Source organism: Myotis lucifugus, unplaced genomic scaffold (assembly GCF_000147115.1).
Source record: "Myotis lucifugus unplaced genomic scaffold, Myoluc2.0 scaffold_61, whole genome shotgun sequence".
In the NCBI taxonomy this organism is placed as follows: Eukaryota; Metazoa; Chordata; class Mammalia; order Chiroptera; family Vespertilionidae; genus Myotis; species Myotis lucifugus.
Genome location: NW_005871109.1, coordinates 4,858,730 through 4,877,218, shown reverse-complemented (window position 1 = coordinate 4,877,218; position 18,489 = coordinate 4,858,730). Strand labels below are relative to the sequence as shown.

The following is an 18,489-nucleotide window of genomic DNA, read 5'->3' as shown; positions in this document are numbered from 1 at the left end:
CAACCCAACAGGAGACCACCTGACTTGGGACCAAGTTCATTCATCACGTTAAACAGCGGAGATGACTTCCAAGGGCCAGGCCCCAGGCCCTGGGGTCTCCCCCGACAGCGCGCCCTGGCCGCCCTGGCTGCAGGTTCCGTCGACCACCGCGCCCCGCACGCCAACAGCGCTCTGCCTCTTGCTCCGCTACCCCACGCAGGGACCGCGGACCGTACGCAGGAGGCGTGTCCGGCGTAGAACGCGCGCCCCGCCTCTCGACACCCACCAATGGCCTGCGTCCCACCGCTCCGCCCCGCCTCCTTCACCCTCCTGCTGCGCCGGCGCTGAGTGCTCCAGGCCCCGCCCCACCCCACCCCACCCCCGCCCAAGCGTGGAGCGCATGCGCCTTGAGAGATGGGCTGGGTGAGGGCTTCCTATGAGGGCAGGGGGAGACGGAAATGGACGGGGTCTGCGCGCACCGGCTCGCCCTGACCCGGCAGCCGCTGGATAACGCGTGGGGGGCGGAGCCGGGAGCGCTGGTCGCTGGGGAGGTTGAGGCCCCGGCTCCGACCCGGATCTGGAGCCGGGTCGCGGCAGCAGGCTGACCCGCCCTTGTGTGTGTGTATGTACCCGCTTAGGTAGACATGGAGAACTATTTGGCGGTCGCGGCGCTGAAACGGGATGGACCGGCGTTCCCTGCAGCGCTCGGCTAGGCTGGGTCAAGAAGTGCTGGAGCGGGCTAAGAGGAGGGCAGTGGACTGGCATTCTCTGGCCAAAAGCAACGTGGGGGACATTTTCCCGGAGCGGCCCTACCGAGAAAGATGGCCCGCGGCCGGCCCCAGCGCCTTCTCCCCGGAGAGGTGAGGGCCCCTGTGCCGGGGACCAGCCCATTCATTCGCTCGGCGGTGGCCCGCTGGGCCCCGGGGCACGGGCCACGCGGAAGCAGCTGAGGGATCTTGCTCTTGGCGAAAGCTGTGAAGTATCAGGACAGGAACGGAAAAGCCCTTTGAAAACTCGCCACATTTGACAGATCATTATTGGGTAGCTTTAGGATGCTGCTCAGCCCTGGTTAGTTACTTTATTAAAAAAAAAACTTTACTTGCACCATCTGATATTAGAAGAAAGCCCGCAAACCAGTCTTTGTCCTGGGTAAATTGCATGTCAGTGGATTCCTTGTGGAGTTGGAATTCTTTCTCAGTAAGATCCTTCTTACTGACTTGAAGTTTCTAAGCCTTTCGCAAAGTAAAAAGGAAGCTATTCCCTAAATGACTTCACTCCCCAGGAGGGAATACCAGATCTCACCTGTCACTTGCCATTTATTCAAATAGAGAGAAGAAAGATGCCCAACCCTCAGTGCTTCTTTCAGAACGATGGCGGAGTTCATGGACTATACTTCAAGTCAGTGTGGGGTAAGTTGGTGTAAGCTGCGGCCATGCCCCGTTCTGCCTGGTGATGGATCACAAAGTGGGTCTTCGTGGAGTTTAGGGAGAATCTGGAGACTACCAGTTCACACTGCCCCATCTTTGTGGGCGGATTGTAATCACGCAAGGATTTAAACCAGGTGGTAAATCCATGTTAGAATTCATTCAACAGCTATTTGTTTGAATGCCTAATTCAGGAATTGTTATTGAGGATACAGCGGTGAACAAGTCAGAAAAGGTCTCTGCTCTCACTATTGTTTCAGACTAGTAGGAGGGAAAAAGCTTATTTGCTGAATTCTAAAACAATCAAATCCAACTATTTGCCCTTTTTAACACTTCTGACAGGGAGTCTTAAAAAAAATCAGTAGGGTCACCATAAACTGGAACTGAGCCTCTCTGTTTTCAAAATGTATTGAAACAAAAACTGAAACAAAATCCCTACATTAGGAATTTAACCTCTGTTTCAAGTGCCTGGTAATGTCGTCGTTAAGTAGGCCCCTGTGGTCTGTATCGCTTGGTGGCCACGAAGGTGGTTCTGTGAACAGATGCAGCTCCCTCATCGGAAGCGGTGTGGCTTAATGGCAGGAGCAGCCTCCCAGGAGTCACATCCAGGTTCTGCCACATCCTGACTAATGCCTTCGGCCAGTTAGTCGCTCTCACCCTTCCCTTCCCCGTGGAAAAAATGGTCTCTCAAATCCTTGCCAGCCTTTACCGTCTCTTTCTTGGTTTCCACTGAGAGACGAACATCAGAAATTTCATAAACTGTAGCATGAGGGACTTAGGATTTTTGGTACCATTCATTGAAATGGCTGAACAAGGTTTTTTAAGACCCTCTTCTCAAAGGTATATACTAACGTCATCTTTAAGTACTTTGAGGGAATGGTGGAGGCAGGCCAGCCAGCATTCAAGGAAATCACCTGCATGGAAGGCACTCTTTATCATCTGAGAATTACAACAGATGCTGGGTCTCTTCCACCCTTAACTTCTTTATGATTCTTTATGGTTGTAAGGATGCTGGTCTGAAAGGGAGAAGGAAGAGAATACCTTGTTTCTGTCCTGCTTTTCAATTTAATATGTTAAGATTCCAAAAAATCACTAATCTTTCTACATCTTGTATAAAATCCCTGTGACTCCCAAGAACAGGATCCAGCCAATGAGATATAGTTCAGAGAATATTTTTATGTCCTTATTCTGTTAAATGGTTTTAGAAAAATTCATAACTTGGGCTCTACTGTAAAGTGACCAACTTAAACTTGGGTTCATGGCTCAGTAAGAGGAATAATATTTGTCTTTGGTTTGAGGTTTAGCAAATTGGTGTTCTTCATTGTGGTTTTCAGTTCAAGTATCCGTTATGGAATGGAGCCTCAGAACCCTTTGGCTTTCCGAGATAGAATTCAGAACGGTATTCTGAGTTTGCCTTCACAGTGTTGAAGCAGCCCCTAAGGTACCTCATTAGACCCACGTCTTGAAGCGCTTTCCCCTGCTTCTCATTCTTTTGGTCTCATGCCTTAAACGCTGACCCTACACTGTCTTCAGAACAAGCAGGCCAGCGATGTCCTCATCATTAGTCACAATCAGGGGCACATCTAAGGTTAACTTCAAGGGGGGAAAGGAAGTAGACAAGAAAAATGTAATGGCTTTCTGATCCTTTGGATTATCCTCCTTAAATTAGAGACCTCACCCTCCTTTCCTCCACAGGGGAGAACGGACTGCATAGCTCTTGGGTTTATGTTACATTTCCTGTTGTATTTCCACATCTCGAGGCGATGCACCCCTCTCTTCCCTCGTCCTTGTCTGAGACTTAGACAATAAACGCAGAACTGTTCATCGGAACTTGTCATGAGAGGAGGTGAAAGGGCATGTGTATCTGACATGGGGGCGCAGATAAGAGAATTATTTAAGCTGGCAGAGAGCATGGCCCTGCCCAGCTTTAGTTGGCCAGAGCTCTTGCCCGACAGAGGCAGCAGATGGCAGCAAAGTGATGCCAAACGCAGTTTCCTTCTCTGCAGCCACTTTACACGGGCTAAGATTTGTTAGATGACCTCAGAGGCCTGTCGAGCAGGCAGGTAACTTATCTTTGCTCTTTTGTCTCCCTTCTTAACCATATTTTGCCCAAGTAACAGTTTTTTGAAAATTTATCTATTTGGTTACCCAACATCTTTCCCGTTACTTCTCCAGAAATATTATTCATCTGTGCCAGAGGAAGGAGGGGCAACCCACGTCTATCGTTATCACAGAGGGAAGTCGCAGCTGCACTTGTGCTCGGACCTCGGGAATGGCCAGGTGTGTATCCTCATGTCTTGTGCTGCCCAGCCTCCCAAGGTGGGAGACCCCAGGTCTGGGAGCTCCTGCTGGATCTATATTATTAGATGCCTGTGTGACTCAGCATTACAGTGCTCAACAGAAATGTTTCAAACCCCAGTCTTGAGAACTTACAGCCATGAACATGTCCAAAATATAAGACTGATGCCACCGTGGGATCTTCCGATGAAACTGCAATCCTGGGCCACGGGATTTTTGGGCAGGTTAATGAGATCTTCAGATGTCCTCTTCTACATCTAGGGATAGGGAAGAGAGATTTTTCATGAGCACATATTTTACTCTTAAGCTAGTGACACCTATCATGTCTTTGGTAACTTTAAAAAAGAAAGTGCAAAGAGGACGTCTCTGTAACAAAATACTTTTCCTAAAGATAATATCACAGGCCTCTCACTACAAACTTGCTTATTTTTTCCACACGTCATTCTGGGAGAGACAAATATTCTACTTGTGAAACTGATTCAACAGAAATCCTTCATTGTTGTTTTTGAGGAGAGTAGATGGTTTTGTTTTTGTTTTTAAACTCCTAGTTGTACTCAAAGATACTGAACTTAAATCCAGAGTCGAATCCACAGTTGGATCTCTGACTTCCCTGGCCGGTGGGTTCAGGGGAAGAATGGAAGCGTGGCCACAGGGATACGAGTGAGAGCTGGATGCACGCTGGAAGTCCCTCTTGTTTCCCGGCCTGGGATATGAGGAGTAACAGCACAGCCCGCACGCTGGCTCCCCTTTTCTGGCCTGACGATAAGGGGGTCACATGTGAGCGAGAGTCATTCCTATCCCTCCCATTCTTTCCTATAAATGTGAGAAATTGACTTTATCAGGTCAGCCTGTTCCCTACTAGCGCCCCCACTCCCAAGACAAGCAGTAAATAGTCTATTTTCTGAGAGCCTGTTAAGTGTCAGGCACTTCTACACTTTAAATCTTCCTTGCAATCTAGTGCCCCCATGTTATTGATGAGGACAGCAAGGCTGAGATAAATGAATCTGCCCTTCTCAGCAAAGAGCAGACATAGGACTCAAACTCGGGTTTATCTGACTCCACAGCCCAAGGAAGATAAAAAATAATCATGGTGAACATCTAAAAATGCCCCCACAGGATTCACTAAAAGCCTTAATAATTTAGGTGACAACTTAGAAAAATGGATGGAACAATGGTTAGTTCCTCATAAGGTAGGAGATTTCTCTTTATTATCCAGAAGTCAGAGCCTGGGCACTGATGTTTCTGTTTGTTTCTCCAGAGACAAGAAACGCCCCTGGGTTTTGGAGGCGTCTGTCCAGCCACAGAGTGTACGCTCGAGGCACCCCAGCCTGTGAGTACGGAGCTCCTGGTGTCCCCGCTGGCCTCCCCACACGGCCATTTCATGAACCAGTTGACCTGGTGACTCTAGAGCTCTTTGTGCAGGGCCCGCAGTATTTTCATGTTGGGATGTTTTTATCCTTGTGGGGAGTGCACACATTGTGGTTCAGTGTCAAATGTTTCCTTGGTATCCTTCCCCCACTGGAAGCTTCAGGGGTGCTCTGTGCCTGGACTCATAGTTGTGGTTGAAAAGAATGCGAAGTATTCACATCTCAGTTCCTACAGCTCAGCTGGGCTGGCGGGTCCTGCTGGAATTCCACCATCTGTTGGAGCAGCAGGAGCGGCCTGACCCCTCTGCTTACAAAGTGAATACCATCGCTACAATTCTGAAACATATACACTTGGTTAGATCGGGTTCCAAAACATTTGAAGGGACTTGTTCCTATTTTCCACTAATGTTTCTCTGTAAAAACATATAGGGATGAGTTTCTCATTTTTAGGATAAAGTGCTCATTAGTTTATAAACTCGGGAAATCTGGAACTGGCCAGGGCTGGAATTCTGAGGGAAGGAACTCCAGCATTTTGCTGCCATCATTTGCTTAGTTTTTGTTTGTCTACAGTGTGCTAGCCACGATTCAGAATATACTAGAGTTTAGCAACTACGCATATTCTGCTAGTACAAATGCAAGCAGTTAGGCTTAGATGCCTCCAAAACCTGCTGGCTTTGGTATCTCTAATCTTCCAGATGTTCACGGTGTGGGAAGCACAGATGCTGATCTTACCCCTGATTTCCTTTTATCCAGACAAACCAGGCATCCTTGGCTTTCTGCAGTTCTGATACAGCTGTATTTTCTGAAACCTACTTTTATTTACATAGTTGATAACCAATAAATAGTTGTGGTGTTGTCCCATACATTCATATCAGTTAAATGATTCTAGGCCCCTGATTTTGCAGTAACTGGGGTAAACATGAAAGGATATAACATAAAGCAGCTTTGGAAAAAATTGGCTTCAGATCTGTCTGTCATGTGGAGGGGGAGGAAGTATACAAATTATCATTATCCTCCTAGTGGAATCTGCTGGCCAGGGCTTGGTTTCCCCCACCGAGTGTGGTGGTGGGAATGACAGCTCTGCCTGCCGCTCCTTCTGAGCACTGAGTGAGCATGAGTGGCATCCCAGCTGAGGAATAGGAGCCGGGCTCTTAGTGACGGCTCTGTTCTGAGCTAAGACCCTGCTGTCTGCACACCTGCCGTGACCCACTTCCCCGCCTTGCATGAAGTCTGTCATTGGAGGTTTGTGCTCAGCTCAGCTCCAAACATAAAGCTTTCCCTTTACTCCAGCCTCCAGGGTTCTTGCACCAGGGAGAACCAGTCTGCCCAGGGAGGGCTCTGCCAGCCAACTGACTTGCTGCATGACAGGAAGGAATCTACTCGTAGTATCCCCAGCTTTAGGAGAAAGGAAATGTCTCACTGTCCTAATAATGAAAAAGAATGATTCTTGCCCTGACCGGTTTGGCTCAGTGGATAGAGCGTCGGCCTGCGGACTGAAAGGTCCCGGGTTCGATTTCGGCCAAGGGCATGTGCCTTGGTTGCGGGCACATCCCCAGTGGGAGGTGTGCAAGAGGCAGCTGATCAATGTTTCTCTCTCATTGATGTTTCTAACCCTCTATCCCTCTCCCTTCCTCTCTGTGAAAAATCAATCAATAAATAAAAAAAGAATGATTCTCATCACTCCAAGGTGCCTTGCCATTACTGCTCATCTGTGACAAGTGCCACTGTCTGCTTTTGATCCCCAAAACAATGTCCTTAGTCTTTTCCTCTACCCAATTCTTATCTTTCTACTCCAGCTAGTGTTCCTTTTATGACTCATGTTTCTAGAACACTTGAGCATCTACAGTGTTCTCACATGTGAGGTAGGTATTACCAAAGTCTTAGAAAAAGGAAACAAGCCTAAGGAGACACTGAGACTTACCTAAAGGATAGTCCTACTATGTGGCTGAGACTTGAAAACGGAACCTCCATCTCCCACAGGAATGCTTTCTTCCATCCGGCCTCTGGCACACAAAGGAAGCCTGGTGGAGGTGCCTGGGCATTGGGATATAAAATCTCTAACCCACTAATATCCTCTTTCCTTCCAGGATGAGAACATCTCTAAGGACCTCTACATAGAAGTATATCCAGGGACCTATTCTGTCACTGTGGGTGCAAATGACTTAACCAAGAAGACTCACGTGGTGGTTGTTGATTCAGGAGAAAGTGTGGACTTGGTTTTCCCCATCTGATGCAGACCATCACGTTGCCTTTTTTTAAGTAGCAAGGAGAATAAAGCCACCATATGATTCTGTTAATATTTATACATTAATCCTGCTCTTAAGGCCGGCCTTCCTGAGACCTGAAGCTTGTCTCTTTCAGTGCCTATTTTAACCTCAAAAGTTTTTAACTTCTTACCCTCTTTTGCCTAAAAGTAATAATGATGCTGTCTGAATAGTTTTTACTGCTTGCTTTCCAACTAAAGGATAATTATGATAATAAAAGGAGAGATTTGTAAATAAAGAGAATTCCTTTTTATTGGTATTAAGAGCAACAAAATGTCATTCATGTACAACTGTAGGCTTTATGAAAAGATGGCAGAGAGGCTGTGGATACACTTGCCCAAAACAGGCTGACCACGACCTGTGACTTCTGTGGAACAGCATTCTCACGCTCATCTCACCAGGCAGGGAGACCTGGCCGGGCCGGCAGCACTCCTGTGGCTCTTAGGACAGGTACCTTCCTGTGCCCGTCTGCAGGGAAGTCTTAAAGGGGTGAAGATGCTGCTGCTTATGCGACTGTCATCTGTGGCCTGCACTCTACCACTGAAGGCTGTGCCAGCCACTTTGTAACGCTTCCTCAGGTATTCACTCTCCTTTGCTTCCTATAAGAGAAAGAATCCTGAGGGTCGTATGCTGACTGTAATTTTAAGGATCAAAAGTCACTGATTTTAAAGAGTCATAGATGTGTCCTTAACCTTTAAGCGACCACACCAACAGTATTATTGCACCTTTCAGTTTAATTATTCATCTCATTTTGAACATGTCTTTCCTCAGAAAAAATGCCAGCATTTTATGTGATGAATCGAAATTTTAAGTAGAGCTATGTTAGCATTCCTAGTGAGAAACAGACTCACAGGGACATGGGGCTTAGGAAAGCAGACCCATGCCCATCACCAAATAAGGGGTCATTTAAATGGAGATCCTTGCACCCCCAAGAAGTTTATAATGTCCTTTGTAGGTTCTGTAAGCCTTTTGAAATTGTATGCAAAATTAGAGGCCCGGTGCACGAAATTTGTGCACTGGGTGGGGGGGTGTCCCTCAGCCCAGCCTGCACCCTCTTCAATCTGGGACCCTGAGAGGGATGTCCGACTGCCCATTTAGTCCCAATCCCTGGGATCAGGCCTAAATGGGCAGTCGGACATCCCTCTCACAATCCAGGACTGCTGGCTCCCAATCACTTGCCTGATTGCCCCTAACCACTCCCCTGCCAGCCCGATTGCCCCCAACTGCCCTCCCCTGCAGGGCTGGTCGCCCCCAACTACCCTCCCCTGCAGGCCATCTTGTGGCCACATGGGGGCAGCTATCTTGTGTGCTGGAGTGATGGTCAACTTGCATACTGGTCGTGACTAATTAGCATATGTGGGCTAACTAGCATATCCCTCTCATATATAATAATTCTGGGTGCCCTGGCCAGTGTGGCTTGGTTGAGTGTCGTCCCATGCACTGAAAGGTTAACGGTTTGATTCCTGGTCAGGGCACATACCCAGATTGCAGGTTCAATCCCTGGTTGGGATGCATACAGAGGCAACCAATTGATATTTCTCTCTCACATCAATGTCTCTCTCTCCCTCTCCCTTTCTCTAAAATCAATAAAAACATTTTTTTTAAATTGTGGGTATGTGCATTTTTCTGGAAAGGGGAGCCATGGTTTTTATTTTGAAAGGGGATGTGACCCCAAGAGGTCAAAGAACCTTGGAAGGAGTCCTTAAGAAGCCCCTTCCCAAGGAATTCAGAAGTGCAAACAAGATAGTTACAAAATAGCCACGGGGACATAAAGTACAGCATAGGGAATATAGACAATAAAAACTATGTATGGTGCCAGTGAGTATTAGACTTATTGGGGGGTCACTTCGGAAATTATATAATTGTCTAACCACTGTCCACTGTGCTGTATACCTGAAACTAATATAATATTGAATGTCAACTGAAAACAAAACACACACAAGAAAGGAAGCAGCCCCTTCCCCGCCATGCTGCTTTACCTAGATCCTCAGGGCTTTTAGTCGAAGGCCTTCCGGTGTCTCTGACGCATCACAGTGGTCCTCTGACTCAGTTTCCCGTGTTCCGCTGTGTCTGGCAGGGTCTGTAGAGGCTTTGCGTTGGTTGCTTCCAGGACCAGCTCCTTGGTATTCCCCACTACTGCCATTTGTGCTCCCTGCTGCCTGTGGCCCTTCTCTTCTTTCTGGATGCTGCGGCATCTTTTGCCTAAACCCAAAATTCAATGAGGTGCTGAATAGGCCACCGTTCTGATGGGATGAGTCTGGACGACTTGGGTACAACTCTGCCAAGGATCAAAGGATCTCTTCACTACCTATAAGCTCCTAGCACGGTCTCTATATTTAAAGAAGAAATAGATTTTCTTAATTATTTCTGGCTATTATGTTTTTGAGGAAGGTTGTATCTGATCACCAGGTTTGGCATTGCGTAGAAGTTATCAAACCAATTTTTCAAAACAGCCAGTAGGGCAGTGGTTCTCAACCTTGGCTGCACATTAGAATCACCTGGGAATCTTTTTAAAATCCTGATTTCTGGGCCTCCAACTCCGGAAATTCTGTTTCTTTGTTATGGGGTGGGGCCACAACATTAGTAACAAAGAAACAGAATTTCCGGAGGATGAGGCCCAGAAATCAGGATTTTAAAAAGATTCCCAGGTGATTCTAATGTGAGCCAAGGTTGAGAACCACTGCAGTAGGGGAAGCAAAGGTAACCAATCACCACCAGCTGAAGGAGCTTATCAATCACACTGATCACAAAGAGGAGATCCTAAGCTGATGGGGGAAAGTTCAGAGGTTGAGTGGGGCGGGGGCTGGGACTTCCTGAGGAAAAGGGCCATATCTAAAAAGGAAGGGATACTTGAAAAGAAATCCATCCCCTCCTGACTTAAAACTACAGATTGAATCCTGTTTTTTAACCACAAGCAAGGGAGGAGAGCAATGTGGCTGCCGGCAGCCAACAGTCTGGCCTTTCCAGGATCGCTAGGTTAGGATTAAACAGGAACCTCACTGCCTGTACCTGAAAGTAACACGTGTGGAGGGCGGAGGGACCCATACAGGAGGATTGGTAAGAGGCAGATCCTGAGGCGGAGCCTAAGACTGACTGTCAGCATCAGTATTGATGACTACCAGGCACAGTTAGGAGACAAAACTGTACATTTCCTTTAAAGAATACAAAGTCTGGAGGGAGAAGGAAGAGCTCTGGTGTTGGGCACACACCGTTTAGTTAGTTGTGGTATGTAGTACCCTGTCTGTGCCTAGGGCTGGGGATGACCCTTTCTCCACACCCCATCTCAGGCCTACACTCCACAGCTTTGGGTGCAGGATTGGGCCCTGGCAGAACACAGGTCCACTGATTCTCATGGCTCAGCTCCAAGAATTACCTTCCCCGGAGCAGCAAGTGACCCCGTACCCGAAGGAGAGCCCCTTCCTAGCTCAAGATGAGGAGGCCTGGGGCTGGCTGCGGATTGCCAGCAAGAGCACTGCCTCCCTCGAGTGGGAGAGAACGAGCCGCATCATGCAGTGTCCTGCTTCTGACTTACTGAAGGGCCCTCTGGAGGGGAGGGTCCGATGACCAATGTTCAAAAAATAGTTTCTCTGCTTCTCAGGGCGTTGAAGACTGATCAACACCTGCAGGTATTTGACTATTCATCTGGAGAAAAATCAAGGCCTCCAAGGACAAAGGGGGGTGAGAGGGGGCAGTAAAAACAGACAGTGGCAATGCCCTGTCCGGAGAGACTAAGAAGGACAGTTGTTCAACAGGGATGCAAACCTTTAGTTGTTCAATAGGGATGCAAACCTTTGCATAAAAATCAGCCCGTCCTTTCATGCTGGGCTTTACTGCTTAAATGGAAACCTTACCCTTTCCCTCTCACCACAGACTCCCCTTCAACATGACCACTCTCCTAAGTTTTACTTCCAACCCCGGCTTAGTGGTCACGCGGCTCAGATTCCTAAGAGACCCGTGGGAGGGAAGGAGCAAGGGCCTCGGCCCTGCCTCAGAAGAAGGTGTACCTGGCTTCCCAGGAAGCGGCTCAGGCCCGTTCCTCCTCCAATACCTCCACTCGGGCTGGTCCAGGCCCACCTGCCTCCTCCGAGTCTTCTCAGGGGGGATGGGGTAGGAGGTGACTGTGCTGTCCACCACCAGCCTCTGAGGGAGGCCCGCCTCCAGATCTTTCTCCAAATCCTCTTCAGAGGAGGAGGAGGAGGAAGAAGAAACAGCCATGGGAGCCTGCACGGCCACTTTCTCCTTTTTGGGAGCCTCTAGGGGCAGAGGCTGCACCTTGGGCTTTAGCTCCGTCTCTGGTTGTTCTCCGGCCTTGGCCCCCGAGGTCCTGGTGAGAGGCCACCAGGTGGGTCCAGCCAAAGGGCAGCAGCCGGGACAGCCCTGGCACAGAAGCTGGCAGCAGGTGCGGGGGTGGCAGGGAGGGCACAGGAACGGGGTGCCCAGTGGAAGCCCGTGAGTGACATACCCAGTGCCCGGCCCCAGCAGAGAGCAGCAAGGGGCCCAGAGGAGGGTAGTGGGGGGCCTGCTGGTGACAGGCCAGTGCAGCCGCTCCACAGCCTTCTTCCAGACAGCAGGGGGCACCCCCCAGGCCCCACCCCGAGGCACTGTGGCTGTCCTGCCATTCCAGAAGTGGACGGTGATTTCTTCTTTGGATGCTGCATAATAGAAAATGGCAACGTTTTATTACAACCAGCACTTCCATGTCATGGGAGAAGGGTTCTCCTATCCCCCAAGGCAAAACTCAGCGCAGCCCCGCTGCTCTGCCTGCCTCCCTTGCACACTTCTGGGGGGGGGGGGGGGGGCCGGGCGGCCGGAAGCATCCCTCACAGGGTTAGAGGCTCCATATTTACCACCACACCTCCTTGTCTCCATTTTCATGTCAAAACCAAAATGCCTCCTCGGGTGGGGGAAGGGAAGGAGGAACCTCCTCCTCTTATTCTCTGAATGTCAGTGATGCTGACTGGTCAGCCCTATAGAAGGGAACTATCCCTGTTCTGGACAGCTTGGTGGGGACAGGCCAGGAGTACTGGTGTGACCCAGGCTAACCCCATCGCACCTGCCCTAGGTTAGCTAACCAACAGAGCGTCGTAGCTGTAGGTGCTTGTACCCTGATGAAAAATGGTTTTTAATCTGAAAGATATGGTTTATATATCTGTTGCCACCCCCAGGATTAAACAGCAAGTGAGGGGGTAAGGGTTTTGAGTGTATGTGTTCTCTTAATCCTCACCCAAGCATATTTTTTTCCACTTATTTTTTTATGTTTAAGAGAGAGTGGAAGGGAGGGAGGGGAACAGAGAGAGAGAAACATCTATATGAGAGAGAGACACATGGATTGGTTGCCTCCCACATGCACCCCAACCAGGGCTGGGGATGGAGCCTGCAACCGAGGTAAGTGCCCTTGACTGGAATCGAACCTGAGACCCTTCAGTCTGTGGGCTCTAACCACTGAGAAAACCAGCCAGGGCAAGAATTTTGGGGTGTTTTTTTTTGTTTGTTTTTTTTAATGCCTCTAAGACCCTTGAGCTACAGAGACACCCTTTGCTCTCTCCTCTGGCCCGATCACCAGCCTGGCTCCTTCCGGGGGCTGGTAGGACAGAGCAGCTTCCCTTACCTCTCTGGGGGCCTCTTGCCTCCAAGCCCAAAACAGTGGCAGGGCCATACCGCTGTCTGTCCGGCTCCCAGGGCGCCAGCACCTTGTCCCCAGGCTGCAGTGAGGGTGGCGAGAACTGGATGACATCTTCTCCTAAGACCACGCTCTGCCGCGGGGCTGGCAACTCTGGGCCTGCGACAAGGGGAGCCTCAAATTCCACAAGCAGAGCCCCCTGCCTCTCCAGCTGTGGGCAAGAAAGCACTCAGAATACGATCTGGAGTTAGGAAGTACCACAGGGAGCACAAAGTTCCACACAGCCGTGGCTAGAACCAGACCCAGGAGTGGGGGAGGGGTTCCTCACGCACGGAGGCCATTTAGAGAAGGGACAGGGACAAGTACGCCCATTGTCGCAGAGACAACTTGCCTCTGGAGCAGTCTTTATCTGCGCCCGGTAATAAAAGCCATCAGGTCCCCTTCTTGCCAGGACCCATGTGCCAGCAGCATCTCCAACTCCCCCCAGCCTGCCGGGCCCCTGCCGTGCCGGGTCAGCAGAGGGGAGACACGGTTGATACGATGCACATCTGGGGAAAAGCAAATGGAATTAGGGAGTAGAGAAGACCAAGCCCTAAAAACATCAAGAAACACGCTCCACAGGCAGGTCTGCGCAGCACCATGGCACGTGTATGACATGTAAAGCTGCGTGGAACAGAAATCCACACCAAGAGTGTCCCCAAGGACTTCCGGGGAGATAAACTGTGAGCCTGGGCAGAAGGAGAGGACAGTGAAGGGAACCACTGTGTGAGGACTGGGAATTGCTTCGGGGCAATCAAAATGTCGTTAGCCTTGGTATGTTCAATTAATGCTGGTTCTGAGATTAGATTGCGGACCAGGAAAAGAGTACCACGAAGGTACATACCAAGTGGGTGTGTGGGATTCCAGGATGAGGGGGGGAGGCTTGGACGGAAATGACAGAGGAGCAAATGTGTAAGATGGCTTGGCGCTGTGGGTCAGAGGGAGGAAGGAGCGCTTGAGCAGGGCAGGCACAGAGGAGCCAAATGAGGGGCTGTGGGGACAGAAAAAAGGAGAAGCTAGTTCTGGGAATTTTGTGGCCACAGCCGGGGGTGGGGTAGGGGTGAGGAGATGATTGTTGAGTCAGGGTTTGGGTTTCTGAAGAAGCTGTTTACTTTTCTGGGTGAGCCTGGATGCAGGGATGCTTAACGTTGGCTTTGCATGAGATGGCCCACACAGGAGATAGGAGGAACAGGAAGGGGGCTATGAAGAGTGCAAGCTGGCATGTCCGTAACCTGGGCAGACTGGATTGAGTAGCATGGGCCTGAATCCCTGGGACTCACACAGCTGGCATGTGCTTGTAGGCTGAGCTGCCTTTCCCCTTCTTGGGCACCTGAGGATACTATTCAGGAAAAGCCAGGATAACGGAGGGAACCTGAGGGGGGGCCTGGAGCTATTGGTGGCAGAAACTCTAATTGCTCACTCAGTGCCAGAGTAAGTCCATAGTGGATGATAAAATGGTCTAGAGCCCAGCCGGCATGGCTCAGTGGTTGAGTGCCGACCTAGGAATGAGGAGGTCATGGTTCGATTCCTGGTCAGGGCACATGCCTGGGTTGCAGGCTTGATCCCGTGTGGGGTGTGCAGAAAACAGCCCATCAATGATTCTCTCTCATCATTGATGTTTCTCTCTCTCTCTCTTCGCTTCCTCTCTAAAATCAATTAAAAAATTACATATTTAAAAAATACTTTTAAAAAATGGTCTAGAAACTGTAAATGGAGATGCCTTGATTGCCTTCTCTCCCACATGCCTACTCTGATACCTGCCACTCTGCTACAAGGTGGGACAACAGCCTGGTCAGCCCTTGAGATCACTGGGAGCTCAGTTTAGACTGGGGTCATGTAATACTTAAGCAAATCATAACCCACGCAGTGGAGAGCCCTTTGGCCTTCCCAGGACGCGTGTTCTCTCCCTCACGGTTCACTATCTAGAGCAGCGGTTCTCAACCTGTGGGTCGCGACCCCTTTGGCGGTCGAACGACCCTCTCACAGGGGTCGCCTAAGACCATCCTGCATATCAGATATTTACATTACGATTCATAACAGTAGCAACATTACAGTTATGAAGTAGCAACGAAATAATTTTATGGTTGAGTCACAACATGAGGAACTGTATTTAAAGGGCCAGAAGGTTGAGAACCACTGATCTAGAGCCACAGGACAGAGAAGGAAAAGGTGCACACCACTTTGAGAGGGGCAGAGATCGGTACCTGGTGAGAGGGCTGTGCCAGGTGAGCCAGGGTGCTTGGAGGGCAAAGGGGCAGCTGAAGGACAGGCCCCAGGGAGGAGCAGCGCCGGCCCAGGCGGGGGCCTCCAGGGTGGTGGCCACGCTGCAGTACTTGGGCAAAGGCCCCCCAGGCTCTGCGGAGGATTCCATGGCCTTCGGTGACACCACCTAGAACAAGCACTATGGTTGTCTGAGTTGCAGCCCCACAGCCCAGCAGAGGACAGGGGCTTGGGCAAGGTGAGCGGTTAGTGGCCAGGGGCCAGCGGCCTCTCTGCGGTCCCACTCGCTCCCACAGACGCTCAGGGTGTCCTCGGGAACCTCAGTTCAGCAGAGAGCAAGAGCTGTGATTTTAGAGCAACCAGCTTTAAACCCTTCACAGCCTCGGCCTGCGTGTTCACCTCACCTGTGTGCTTGTTACCGCTCAGGAGATAGTACATGGAAAGCACCTGGCATATGCGTAGCTCAATGCATACATTAGTTTTTCCTCCCCCCCTCCCCACGTGTAGGGACTCCTGAGGGTAAGGCCATACTTCGCTTCACAAATCCTAACCCTGATGACAAACTGACCCCCAGCCCAAGCCAGACCTCCGTTCCAACCCAGTCACCTGTAGGACCAACTCAGCCCCAGGCCCGCTGAGATCCCAGGGCTATGGCCTCCCTACGCACTCAGAGGCAGCAGCTGTGACTCGGGGCCCACGATCGCACTGCCCCTGCCCAGCAGAGCCTGTGAGGGTCTGCCCTGCTCCAGTCCACAGGTCTGAACCCACAGGCAGACTTACCCACAGCCCAGCCTCCTCCACCTCGGCCTTGGCCCCTTTTGACAGTTGGACTCAAGCCTCAGCCCAACTGACTCCGGGTTGCCAAGCAGGTTGCCATGGGTGTGAGCCAGGGGAACACTGTGGGCTGAGTGTACTGGGCATGTGCAGAGGAGTGACAGGGGGCCTTGGAAGGCAGGTGCGGGGAGAAGGGTCGGGGGTGTTATTCTCCATCTTTCTCTTTGAAGAGGGGGTGAGGAGGGTATTGGAGAGAAAAGTCATTGTAGCTTCAATTCCCAAAAGCTGAGGCTTGCCCACTCCCCAGAAGAGCCAGCCATAGTGGGAAGCCCTCAGGGTTCCCAGGGGAGCCTTGCGAGGGAGGGGGCTGACCCTCAGACTCAGGACTATTGATCTGGCTCCACCCTGAGACAGCAGGAGGCCGGGTGGGGGAGCCACTGGCTGGGCTAGGGACTCTCACATAGAATTTGTCCCTAGTTTAAAACAAAGTAACAAAGGTGTGGGCATGTCTGTCTGTAACAGACAGGACTCTGTGAGAAGCAGAGGTGAGGTGACCACTTGGGGTGGCAGGAGAGGACAACGGGGACCAGAGCAACAGAATCCTAGCTTCTGTTCTCATGAACATCCAGGGGAGAGGCTGGTATTTTGAGACACCTGACAGTCAGTCCTTGGGCACCGGTTGTGTGCCCGGCAGTGTTCCGTGGAGAATACCAAAACAGCACGTAGGGACATTCGGGGGCGTCTCTCCCACATGACTATTCCCCTGTGCCACCAGTTCCTGTCTCTACTTGAGTACCCATGTGGTTAGGAGAACTGAAGGTACCCCCAGCTCCACAGGTGGAACATGTCAATCAGCACATCCCGCCCCCCTGGCTGCAGAAACTGGCTAGGCATAGACATGTTCCTGGGGCGCTCCGGACTCTGCTGGGAATACCCTGGGTTATAGACTCTCTTTCCTACTATAAGAAATAAGGAAGTGTGTGGTTCTGGGAGCTCTGACAGCCTTTCTGGGACACCGAAACTTCCCAGAGGAAGACAAGGGGTAGACCTAAAGAAGACAGGTGGTGGGTGACGGTTGAGCCTGGCCTTAGGGCAGCCTTAGGAGAAGCTTCAGTTACACGAGCCTTTACTGATTGTACCAATCTGGATTGGATTTTTTCTTCCTTACAGCCAAAAGCATCCTACCCGATGACTGCTCTCACAGGGCGTAACTTAATAGTCAGAATGACTGTTACCCAGGACTACATACCTAAAGGCTGAGGTCTTTGCTGCACAAAGTTAGAATCCCAGAAAAACCAGTGAAGTCCCTGGCAGTGAGAGAAGGATTCCTAAATAAGACAGGTAGGATTTCCATTGGGGACTATTCCAATTTAGGTAGGAAGCAAGAGCTAACGGGGAAGGATGCATTTGCAAAGCTATCTTTCTTTTTGGGGTAGGAATGGGTTTCATGGGAAAAATCAAGGTGTGGATATTTGGGAAGGGGCCAGATTGGTGGGCGCCTTGAAAACCAAGCAGATAAAAACAAACAAACAAACAAAAAAACATGTGGTAGTCAACAGGCCGTTGTCCTGGGGTTTGAGCAACGAAGTGGCATGTAATGCTTTCAGGAAGAACAGAGTGAGGATGGAGTCAGTTGAGAACAGAGCCTGGGAGGCCAGGGAGGACACTGTTAACAGTTACCCAGGCACGTAACAGGGTAGGAAGAGGAAAATAGTAACACCGAATATTTCCTGACAACACCTGCCTGACTTGAGGCTCTTTGCTGGGTGCTAAGAGAACAGGAAGAGTAAGACTGGTCCCTATCTTCAAGGAGCTTACGGTCTACTGAAGAAGATAGAGAGGTGTGTAATGGCGTGTAAGGATAGCAGGAGAGAAACTGCACAGAAATGTGTATACAAAACAAAGAAGCAGGTAATGGCAGGGGTGGGCAGACGTCATGGAGAATCACAGTGGAGATGAGTGTGACAGTGTACTGGAAGTCCTGACTGAGTCTGGTGACAGATGGGACCTGGGAGCTAAGGGAGAAGGAAGAGCTGAGCCTAGTCATGGGAAGAGGAACAGATATTCTGAAGGCAAACTCCAAGATATGGGGCAGCGACTGTCCTTCCCAGGGGTGAAGGCAGCTGCAGGTTTTCTGGCTGAAAGAACCTGGAGAATGGAGATGCTATGGACAAAACAAGAGGAGAATAATAATAATGACACCAATAATAATTATAAATACTTACTACGTGCCAGGCACTGCTAACCTGTTAATCCTCATAGTAAACATATTGGGTAGTTGCTACTCTTTTCATTCTCATTCTGTGGATGAAGAGCTGAAACATGGAGAGGAAGTAGCAGAATCACAGTTTAAACTGAAGCAGTTTGATCCCAGAGCTTGACCTCTTACCCTCTACACTAAGCTGCCTAAGGAAGTATTCTCTGTGCAGGAAAAAGATGACTCTGAAAAAACTTGAAATGACAAGGTTTTGTTAACTACTTTTGCCACAGACCTGAGACACTTC

The 18,489-nt window shown here is 50.1% G+C and overlaps 2 protein-coding genes across 7 annotated transcripts; one reads left to right on the top strand and one right to left on the bottom strand.

Annotated features, from left to right (window-relative positions):
- The first annotated feature begins 408 nt into the window (after window positions 1-408).
- AKIP1 (A-kinase interacting protein 1) lies at window positions 409-7,566 on the top strand. Its single transcript, XM_014456625.2, is given in 7 exon segments — window positions 409-653; window positions 655-817; window positions 820-839; window positions 1,308-1,388; window positions 3,579-3,683; window positions 4,960-5,031; window positions 7,156-7,566. Coding segments are annotated over 7 exon segments (615 nt in total). The 5' UTR covers window positions 409-623; the 3' UTR covers window positions 7,300-7,566.
- CUNH11orf16 (chromosome unknown C11orf16 homolog) lies at window positions 7,567-18,309 on the bottom strand. Of its 6 annotated transcripts, none has more exons than XM_023754563.1 (7): window positions 17,235-18,170; window positions 15,196-15,380; window positions 13,344-13,500; window positions 12,941-13,163; window positions 11,337-11,984; window positions 9,312-9,534; window positions 7,567-7,931 (listed from the first exon to the last, which is right to left on the bottom strand). In XM_023754563.1, exons 2-6 carry the CDS (start codon window positions 15,360-15,362, stop codon window positions 9,329-9,331), a joined length of 1,401 nt encoding a protein of 466 aa, XP_023610331.1. In that variant the 5' UTR covers window positions 15,363-15,380; window positions 17,235-18,170; the 3' UTR covers window positions 7,567-7,931; window positions 9,312-9,328. The 6 variants fall into 6 exon arrangements, 5 of the variants coding, with proteins under 5 accessions (XP_023610331.1, XP_006089704.1, XP_014312109.1 ...); XM_006089642.3 differs by lacking the exon at window positions 17,235-18,170 and adding an exon at window positions 15,992-17,205; XM_014456623.2 differs by lacking the exons at window positions 15,196-15,380; window positions 17,235-18,170 and adding an exon at window positions 18,232-18,309.
- Between the last annotated feature and the right edge of the window lie 180 nt (window positions 18,310-18,489).

Bases quoted from the DNA above. Each gene is read 5' to 3' on its own strand.
- CUNH11orf16 (XM_023754563.1), bottom strand. From the start codon at position 15,362: ATGGAATCCTCCGCAGAGCCTGGGGGGCCTTTGCCCAAGTACTGCAGC. The intron at 13,501-15,195 runs GTACCGATCTCT...GCTTTTCCCCAG, and splicing joins TGGCACAGCCCTCTCACCAG to ATGTGCATCGTATCAACCGT. The intron at 11,985-12,940 runs GTAAGGGAAGCT...TCTATTATGCAG, and splicing joins GGCAAGAGGCCCCCAGAGAG to CATCCAAAGAAGAAATCACC.